Source organism: Panthera pardus, unplaced genomic scaffold (genome assembly GCF_024362965.1).
Source record: "Panthera pardus isolate Hobbes unplaced genomic scaffold, ASM2436296v1 HiC_scaffold_15, whole genome shotgun sequence".
NCBI lineage: Eukaryota > Metazoa > Chordata > Mammalia > Carnivora > Felidae > Panthera > Panthera pardus.
This window is the reverse complement of record NW_026526710.1, coordinates 48246636-48257484: the sequence shown is the minus strand read 5'-3', so window position 1 is coordinate 48257484 and position 10849 is coordinate 48246636. Positions and strand designations below refer to the sequence as shown.

The window sequence follows — 10849 nt, the reverse complement described above, 5'->3', positions numbered from 1 at the left end:
AACCAGTTAACTAGCTTTCTGCCTGGTTGCTAACAGGGCTTGGAAATCTTGCTGCATAAACACTTGACAGAAAAAAAATTTAAAAAAAAAAAAAAAAAAAAAAAGGGGCGCCTGGGTGGCGCAGTCGGTTAAGCGTCCGACTTCAGCCAGGTCACGATCTCGCGGTCTGTGAGTTCGAGCCCCGCGTCAGGCTCTGGGCTGATGGCTCGGAGCCTGGAGCCTGTTTCCGATTCTGTGTCTCCCTCTCTCTCTGCCCCTCCCCCGTTCATGCTCTGTCTCTCTCTGTCCCAAAAATAAATAAAAAACGTTGAAAAAAAATTTAAAAAAAAAAAAAAAACACTTGACAGAATAGCCTTCTAAATTGACTTACCACTTGAAATAAAATGGGGTTATCAAGTTAAATCCAACATACTCCATCAGCATAGCCTTCTCCTAGCCACTTTTTTAAGTGCAAAATGGTGGGTTATCTCCTACATGTCTTCTAGGGTGAGTTATGAGAATTAAATGTTATCATGTTTGCCTCTAGACAAAATTTTAATTAGACACACAAGTAGGAGAAAACCACTTTTAATTGAAAAATAAAGTAATACATCTCAAATAAGACTCTGTTTAACAACATAAACTGTAATTTGCTGAGGGAAATATAAGTGGTATTGTGAAATTTAAGGTATCAGAGTATCAATAGTTTCCCTCCTTGAATTTTAGCTGTAAATCTGTAAAGCCTGTCCCTATTTCTAATCCACTGACAAAAGGTGAGATTTCAAACAAACATTTCCATACTGAGGAGTTCCCAGATAATAGCAGTCAATATTTTCCTTCTGAAAATGCTTATAGGAAAGACACACAAGACTATTATTGATATTTTAACTAATCCACAAACTTCAAAACACAATTTCATCAAGGTGATCTCTATTACAATTTTCCTTTAAAGAAGTTCTCAAATCTCAGAACGGTTTAACTTGATATACTGGAAGTATTAACTTTGAAAGAAAGTACTAAAGTTATTGCTTTAAACTGGAAAAACCTATGGTCAAAAATCTTTTTAAAAGAGTTCATTAAACAGCTATTCTTCCAATTACACTCTTGTAACTGCAGAGAAAATGTTCAAGCACATAGTAAACATCACTCTTTCGAATGACAGAACAAAGGCATATGTTATTAAGATGTATGGCTTTTTTTGGTGATTGTTATTACTACCCATAGTCATTACTGTTTGACTGAAAAAGGTTTTTACAAAACTCCACTTCCAAAATTAACATTTTTATTAAATCAAGTTTAAAAAAAATGTTCACTGTAGAAAAGTCAACAAGGGTTTTAACAAAACCAAAATATACCCTTTCATACAATATATGTATATATTAGCAGCAAACTACTTCTGAGATTTTCTTTTATGTTCTTTTAGTTATTTTAAAGAGAGCATAAACAATGCATGTTAGTATGGAATGTCAACTAGTAACACTCTTTATCTTTCATTCTGTGATTTAGGCCTTCTAGTACAAGTTATTTTATGATTCTCATTAATAAATATGAAGAACAAACCCAGTTTTGACTAAAAAGTAGTGAAACAGAATAGCTGGTAGCATCCATCTCATTACTTCATAGTCATGCATTATCTTTGAGAATAACAAATGAGCACCATATAAACAAGGTAATTATGTACGTGTGTAAATTCAATTTTAAGGTGTAATAGTAGCCAACTAGACCACTTAGCATTTGACTGTTACCTTTTAAAAGTTGGGTGATATACAAAATTTTAATCAAATCAGATAAATACGTCAATCCCATATTGCTTGTATATTTAAAAAACCTTAATAGAAATTCTGTAGATAACCTGACAAACTGCATGCATATGTGTGTATATATACATACAAAAGCGTATGCATATATACATATACATCTTTAGCTTTGAATGAATTTCTAAACTGAGATGAAGCCAAACCTCATAGACGTAGAATATGATATCACCAACTGAAAGTTTCTCATGAAAGTTTCATCTTAGCTAAAGAGAAATACTGGCAATTGAAAACTCTGAGGCCAAAGAGCTGTACTTCAGCTTAATATACTTTAGGTTTACAAATTAGTCAGCCAAACAAACAGGATTTGAAATGACCAACTGCCCACCAAAGAAATTTTTCTCTTAATATTTCCTTCTAGAGCAAAAAGGAAATATCTTTACAATGAACTTTCACTTTTTAAAGAGTTATAATTATTAAAGAAATCTCACTAGTCTTCAAAAATACTAAACATTATATAAATACAATTTTCTTATAGTTGAATTCTTCAGCTAGAATCTGTATTAAAAAAGTTTCCTTTGGATTGTTTCATTTAGCACTTCAAGTCTCCATTCTGCAACTCTGATAACTGGCTCAGATTTGGTAGGTTTATATCAATCACATCTTTCAGGATGTGCTACTGGGTGTTACCTGTGTACAAGAACATCAATGGGAGAACTGCACCAAATTCCAAAAGCAACATAAGGAAAAAGTCAAGAATGTATAATATAAAAAAGTTAAGTACAACAGGGAATCCCTTTTTTCCATTAATGAAATATAATCCTTTCGATATTTTTAAAGAATATGTCCTAACTTTCACTTTTTAGATGGTTCACCTTTATTTTTTAATTGAAAAACTAAATCAAAAGACTGAATTACTTTTATTAATACACACATCAAGTTATTGAAACGGTGACTTCATGTAGTTTTCCCCTTAAAGATGGCACTTGCAGGCACAAAGATGCAGAGATGTCTACAGCCTTCAGATGTTTACTTGAAAAGATTCCTCAACAGCAGTTTGATATTGGGTTTCCTCATCTAGCTGAAGATTCTAAAAACAATGACATTAACATGTCAAAAGGAAAAACATACTCACTACTCAATACTTTGCCCAATACATTACACATACTTGAAATGGTTTATGTTTATACTATAATATATACTCTCCTTTAAAATATAAGATTTAAATACTTGAACTTTAATAAGTAATTAATTTCAGTTGTAATTATTTAAGAATAATTGGTAAATACATAGGATCAGCAGAGAATGAAATTTCAAAGTTATAATGACCTTATGATAAGGCCATTAATTAAAAGTACAGTTAAAGGTAACCCACAATCATAAGTGATAAATTCTGTCATCTCTAGAAAAGAATGCCAAATGTCTAAAAATAAATTCATTTTAAAGAAAATGAGCATTTACTGAATTAAGAGCACTGAATGGCAGTGTTTTTTTGTTTGTTTGTTTGTTTTAAGTTTATTTATTTTGAGAGAGAGACAAAGTGTGAGTCCGGGAGGGGCAGAGAGAGAGAAAGAGCGAGAGCCAGAGAGAATCCCAAGCAGGCTCTGCACTGTCAGCACAGAGCCTGACACGAGGCATGAACCCACAAACCGTGAGATCATGACCTGAGCTGAAGTCAGATGTTTAACTGACTGAGCCACCCAGGCACCCCAAATAGCAGCTTCTTAATAATAACACAAAGCTAAAAACTATTGCTCAATCTTAGTTATATCGCTACTTTCACTTAAACAATTCTGCTTACTATCAATTATGTCCTATTGGTTTGCTTTAATAGGCTTCCACTTGACAGTCCTAATAATTAAAATTACATACTCTTCTGTGGCAAAAAAAACCCCAATCTGACAATTAGATCAAAAGTGGTTCACAAGATAGATTTTTGTTTTTTCAAATCATAGTTCTCCACAGTAAACATTTATTTAAAATGAGAATTTAAGAATCTATAATTATTTCATAAAAATGCTAAAATTATAAGTACATCTGAATTTTACATACATTTGAGTTATTTTAAAACAATATGACTAAATATGCAAATTCCACAAAATAAAGAAACATTTATCAAGAATGATATAACTGCAACATTGGAGAGCAAAGTGTAAATTCTGTTCATTCCATTGTCAGAACTGCACATACCTGTGCTTATTTCCTAAACTGGAAAACAAGTATCAGCCATTCTTTGTCAGGATCAATATTGAATTAGGTAAGGTTTTAATTCACTGAAGTTGAATAAAATGTAATTTCACAATACAACAAATCATCTAATTTTTTAAAAAAATTATGACACATTTAGAAGGTAGAAAGTAACCACATGTTTTGCTTTAGGGATGCATTTTTACATTATGTAACTTCCCTTGTGCACCCTGTTAAAAGCCATCAACTAAGACCAGAATCTACTCAACCTGGCTCCACTTAATAATTAAGCTCCCTCACTTTTAAAAAAGACTGTACCTCATGTGGATACAAGAAATCTATTATAATAAGCAACTTAGTATAAGTTGAGAAATACACTCTCCATCTGTTGAACCATTTTTACTTCTCTAAGCAGGTACAGTTATCCCTTAAATCTAGACAGTTTTCATATAAGTCATCATCTGGACAATCTGGGAGTCTGCTCTTCTTATATTATCTCTCTAGTATAGGATGTGAATAGTAAATTCACCTTTTATCACTCCCACAAACCAAAGTTCACCTAGATTACAAAAACAACAGAACCTGCTCTATAACCATCCAGTATGATACAACAGCTGGTCTCAAAACTCAAGTCTAGATTGAAAAAGTTAACTTAACTTGAATATTTAAGCAGTATTTTCTTAAGCTTAAAGAATTTCACTTACCACAAATTCTCCATAATCAAACTGATGTCTCTGATTTAGATGACTAACGAAATTTCTAGTAATCTGGCTAGGATCTCCCCAAGGAAGAGACACACAAATAGGACACGTCTATAAGAAACAGAATGTTTTAAATAAAAAATAATGAAAATAACCCAACATACAAATTATTGAAAGTATTAAAATAACATAGGCTTATGTTACCGAAAACATTTACATGAAAACCATTTCTAAGATCCAAATTTTAGGAAAAGATCACTTCTGGACCAAATTACCTCAGATAAATTATAGTAATATAATTCAACACAATAAAAAGATCTTATACATTCTATTACTTTAAACTCTGATTACACAACTGTTTGAATAGAAACAACACACCCAATCTTAATTGCTAATTAATAATACCAATCATAGTTGCTATCATTAACAAGTACGTAATCTCACTTGAGCCACAAAGAACTATAATTATTATGACTTTTTTATAAGTAAAATGAAAATGAAGTAAACTTTAAATTGTATCAAGGTTTTAATGAGGACATACTAAAAAGTGAATGTACTGAAATGAAATAAGAAGAAACTTTTGGTAATTGGACTCCAGCCAAAGTCTGTGCTGTGTTAAATACAATGCAGAAACAAAAATCTGCTAGTGTGATATAAAACAAATGAAATCTCTTAAATGTGAGATTTTTCCTGGAGATATCTCTGGCAATTGTATGTTTATTTAACAGTAACTGACCCTCTCCTAATGAGCAAAGTAGGTGGTATCTCCCTTAGTGCTATGTGAGAGTTTAAGGGCGGCCTCAACAGTTACTGAGGTGTATTCTTTCACGCTTTTTTCTAGTACATCCACTAAAACTGCTTAGAAATATCTATAATCCTTAATTTATAAAATTTTCCTTCTACTCTTATTTCTGAAGAAAATATTTATGTATCAAAATGTACAGCTGAAAAGGAAGTATCTCTTCCAGTTCAGTTTCTCCTGTTCCATCCACAGGTGAAATCACTTACCTATGTAACTCATGTTCCAAAAGAGGACTTGTAGGACCATTACCACAATCTTGGAATCCCGCACTCCACTCTGTCTCCCTCATTCATCAAAAAGGTCTCACCCCTTTCTTACACAGCCTCAAAATGGCATCAAAAAGATATGTATGCATCAAAAAGAAAGTATAATTCTTTTCCTTCCTTACTTTATGCATTCATACACTAGATTCTGCAAGGATACAATTAAAAATACCTACTGACTTTATACTTATTTATAAGCGTTTTCACCTGCAGCAGATCCACCAGATCAGACCCAGTCGTTTGCATTCTCTAGACTAAGAAACCGAGAAGCCCCAATAAAGTTTGGTTCTGCCACTCCTCAAATGAATCCCCAGCTCACCTTTCATTATTTCACTCTCCTCCGGGCTATTCTCCTACATTACCCTTACAATAAGCATCTCCCTTTTTATAAGTGAGTTACTGGAATTTTAAATATCTCATTTTGCTTCACAGTCATCAATTTTTTGTTGACCTAAACCTACCTTAATGATAATGCCCCATCCAAATTTAAATCAACTCCTTTCCCTTGTACACATGAAATGAAATAAATGAAACAGTGTATTTAAAAATGCAGAAGAACATCTTAAACATATGTACTTACCACAGGAACTATCTGAAATAAGTGATTACTGTTACAGTGATCCAGTAAACGCTGCCTGGTAAAATTTGATTCTTGACACAAGGGACACTTAAAGGTAGGATGCCCAGAAGAGCTATAAAACAATTTTAAATGAATTGTACTTAATTTGAAATTGTAACATAAAAATGATGCTTTCCTATTCTGACCAATTACTGTAAGTTTCTTTTTAAAAAAGTTATACTTATTAGACTATTTAAAATTTTGAAAAAACTATCTTCAATAAATCATCTACAACAGATGTTCCCAAACAATCTCAGTTTACGTACCCTTAACCCTTAAAATGTCTCAGTACATTTTTTTCATGGTGCCTCAAGGCCTAAAACAAAACAAATCTAGCTGTCCCACTTATGAAACAGTTAGGTCCAAACAACTTAAGTGTAATCGTTTGTGTAAGGCCAACAGATGTCACTATAACTCCCCTGAAAGTTGTACATATCCTGTGGTGTCCCAGTTTGGACACCCCCGTTATCTAAGAACTCAAAACTTTTAAAAGACTCCCATCAAGATCATATCTTTAGCTTATCCCAGTCTCTAGCAATCAAACATACAAAATTCATAAGAAAAGTGAAAAACAAAAGCATCAATCATCAGAATGATCAACATTTCAAAACATTTTGAGGATCACACATCAATGATGTTTAATACCCCAGAATTTCAACAAGAGACAGTTCAATATTGACAACTCTACCTAAATTATGCATGGAAGAAACCTGACCACAGTGAAAAAGGAGAGCTAAAAAGGAGAGCTATTCTAATTTAATGTGATCTGTAAAAGCACCTGCAGCATTTATTTCTAAATTCCCAACTTTTAGCATTATCTGATGAATTCACTAAGAAAATTTAATTTAAAAAATCTATTTTTATAAAGTGATAGATATAATTTACTAAAGTAGCAGAATTTTCAAAAGCTTACCTTGTATTCTCTTGATAAGTTTCTGTGTTATCAGACGTAGATGTTTCACTCCTATTACTTAAGAAACAGAGGGGGAATAGTTAATACTTCAAGTAATAAAGCACATTACAGATTCATTAACTTGAATTGCTAATGAAAATGACTAGTCCGAATTTGTTTTAAAGCCTGAACTTCAAATAGTCCTGAACTATGAAACAATTATGGCATCATTTACTTTTTAAATAAGTTTGAGTAAGACGACTGTTTATTAAGTCCTTATGTCCTTTAAAATTAATTTATGCAATTGCAAATAAATAATATAGAATTTTTCAGGATTATCTTAAATCCATAGCATGGTAATATTTCCCCAGGTCCTTCAGGCTTTCACAGTAAGAGACTCTTCTACCTAATCTACTAAGTTACTGAATGCTGGGGCTGAGGCAAGAATTTGTGAACTTTTTGACTTGTAACTAGGATATGGTTTAAAGCTATGGCCTCCAACGTGGAGTAGGCATAAGAAAATATTTTTGAAAATATTTAAGAAAATCATTATGTTCATATTTTCCAAAAAGGAACTAGGCTTTCCAACATTTAATATACAGAACCATTTGACATCCTCACTTGGACCCTGTGCCAGAGCCAAATGTCATATGCAGCATTAGAGAAATCCAGAGGAAAGAGTGGGTATATTCTAAATGGGAACTGTCACTTAGGCATTACAGAACTTCATCAGTGTGGTCAATTTTATAGAAACAAGGCCTTTCAATAGCAGAAACATTAAAACAGAAATGAAACAAGAAGCGGGCAAGAAAACTGTACCCTACAGAGATTTTCTCTTATATCTCAACACCACAGTTAAGAGAGTTGTTAAACTTAGAAAACTGGTTATTCATATTTTTACAAAAACAAAAATAAAAAACAAGCAGTACTACTATACCATCTCAATAACAGATGTTATTTTCTTTTTGATTTTTTAAAATTTGTTTTTCATAATAAAGCTATATACAAGAAAGTTGTGTATATACTGTAGGCACCCTTCCAACGACAGCTCCTTCTATGAAGATAACCATGTTAGCTCTCCACACAGATCTTATGCTGAGCGAGCAAGCAAGCTTCCCAGTTTCTACACCCAAAGAGACTATTAAACCACTATTTTCTGCACCTTTCCAGCAGATCTCCTCTGTCTCTTCAGGTAAAGGTGGTATTTTAACAATGTGGATGGAGACTAAACACCTTTTTAAAATAACTCAGTCAGAGACTGCATTTATTAAAGAGATGTTATGATTTTGTCACCAAAAACAGTATGTATCACTTATCTTAAAAAATATCATATCAATATTTTTAAACTTTGTAACAAATTTTTCTAATTGCTTTAAAAATCTTCCAAATAAGGGCACCTAGCTGGCTCAGTCAGTACAGCATACATCTTGATCTCAGGGTTATGAGTTCAAGCCCCACAGTGGGCACTGAGTTTACTTTTTTAAAAATTTAAAAATTAAAAAGTAAACAAAATCTTCCAAATAAAGGGGCTCCTGCATGGCTCAGTCAGGTGTGCATCTGACTTCAGCTCAGATCATGATTTCACGGTTCATGAGTTCAAACTCCACATGGGGCTCGCTGCTGTCAGCCTGTCAGCACAGAGCCCACTTCAGATCCTCTGTTTCCCTCCTCTCTCTGCCCCTCCCCAACTTGGGCTCTCTCTCACATAAAATTAAAAAATAAAATAAGAACATTAAAAATATCTTCCAAATCAACACAATCACGGGGTTTTGAAGGTGCCTTTTAAAAACAGTTTAACAGGGGCGCCTGGGTGGCTCAGTCAGTTAAGTGTCCAACTCTTGGTTTCAGCTCAGGTCACGATCTCACAGTTTTGTGAGTTCAAGCCCTGTCTCGGGTTCTGTGCTGGCAGCACAGAGCCTGCTTGGGATCCTCTTTCTCTCCTCTCTCTTCCCCTCCCCTACTCGTATTGTCTCTATTTCTTTCGAAATAAATAAATAAACTTAAAAAAAATAAAAGCATTGTTACAACTTCTGATTGCTTTGTAATAACAACTATAACATCATTAAGGAAGATGAAAATTTCAACAAAAGCTCTTTTGACATTTAGTGAGTGAAACTGAAAATTTTAGTAATCTCAACCTATGACATACTCCTTCCATTCAGATCTGTATCTTTTTTGTATGGTAGGTATATTTTTCAGCTATGACAGTCATCAAAATCAAGTATCAACGTAAAGTGAACATAGTTCCAAATCTCTGATTATGTCACAGTGTTTAAGATTAAAAAAAATTTTAGGAAGTACAGTCAACAACACTGGTTTTAGTGAAAGTATTAATAAAACTTTAACAATAAAATATTTTATACCATTAAATAAAGCAAAACTTATTTTAAAGTAACGATTTCGTCTTTATCTCACTTAAATTTTGCATGCTTTATAACATAAAGTATCAGTACTGTAAAAATACATGCATAGTTTTTAAATAAACATACACACAGTAGGAATGCATGCCTGATTTTTTTCACTGATGAGATATGAAATCACAAAAGTGATTTAAAACATTTTAATATCAAATTTAACGCTCTTTTAAAATGCTTTCTCTCTCTTCCATTGCCCATATAGTTCTGTTTTCCATTACAACTCTCATTATCATCATTCCAGCCCTTTCTAGTCATTTGTATCATGTCTATTACTGGTAGCCTACTCATTTACTCCAGAAATGCATCAATGGGTTCAATAACAGAAAATCTATCACTGACAGTATATTAACAATTAAAATTAAAAAAGATAATTTCATTTGATGCAGAAAAATATCATCCAATAAAATTCAATCTCTATAATGTAAACAAAAACAAAAAAAAACCCTCTGATCATTCACAAAGCTTTTAAAAGTACAAACGCCTAGGGGAACCTGGCTCAATCAGTTAAGCATCCAACTCCTGACTTCAGCTCAGTTCATGATTTCATGGTTCGTGGGTTGGAACCCCACGCAGGCCTCGGCCCTGGCAGCCTGGAGCCTACTTGGGATTCCTCTCTCTCTCCCTCTTTCCCCTCATACTCTCTCTGTCCTTTCTCCTGCTTGCACTCTCTCTCTCTCTCAAAATAAATAAACATTAAAAAATAAATACAAATGCCTAGACTCTAGATATCACAATATCTGGGAATGGAGCCAGATGTATATATATATATATATATATATATATATATATATATATATATATGTGTGTGTATATATATATATATTTTTTTTTTTTAATTCCATTAAAGATTCTGATTTGAATAGAACCATTTAAGGAGGAAATCTTAAGTTGAGAGTGATAGCATCGTGACACAGATAAAGAATAACTATGTTAGGTTAAAAAAAAAAACAACACTGTAAACATAATAGAAAATTCTAGATGCATTCCCACTTAAAATGAAGAACAAGAAAAAGGTGCCTCCTATTTAATATCAGATAGAGATCTTAGTTAATGCAATAAATTATGACATGAAGCACTAAGAGACAAAACTGTATAAAAAACAAAATAATTTTCCATTTAATAAATCTAAAAAAATCTACCATTATTTGGAACTCTTAGAACTAATAAATCAACAGTTGCAAAATACAACCTTAATGTATAAATCTGTACTAATCCTAATCACTAGGAATAACCAC

The 10849-nt window shown here is 32.8% G+C and overlaps 1 protein-coding gene across 5 annotated transcripts in view; it reads right to left on the bottom strand.

The window, feature by feature from the left end:
- Positions 1-551: 551 nt before the first annotated feature.
- Positions 552-10849, bottom strand: part of RNF138 (ring finger protein 138) — a 34632-nt gene continuing 24334 nt past the window's right edge. For 4 of the 5 annotated variants that reach the window (XM_053902540.1, XM_053902538.1, XM_019465459.2 and 1 more), the window contains 4 exons: positions 7219-7275; positions 6267-6378; positions 4625-4732; positions 552-2823 (listed from right to left, as the gene is read on the bottom strand). In XM_053902540.1, coding sequence (XP_053758515.1) covers positions 2755-2823; positions 4625-4732; positions 6267-6378; positions 7219-7275 — 346 coding nt within the window. In that variant the 3' untranslated portion in view covers positions 552-2754. The remainder of the gene's footprint in view (positions 2824-4624; positions 4733-6266; positions 6379-7218; positions 7276-10849) is intronic. The other variant, XM_053902537.1, reaches the window with a different exon arrangement.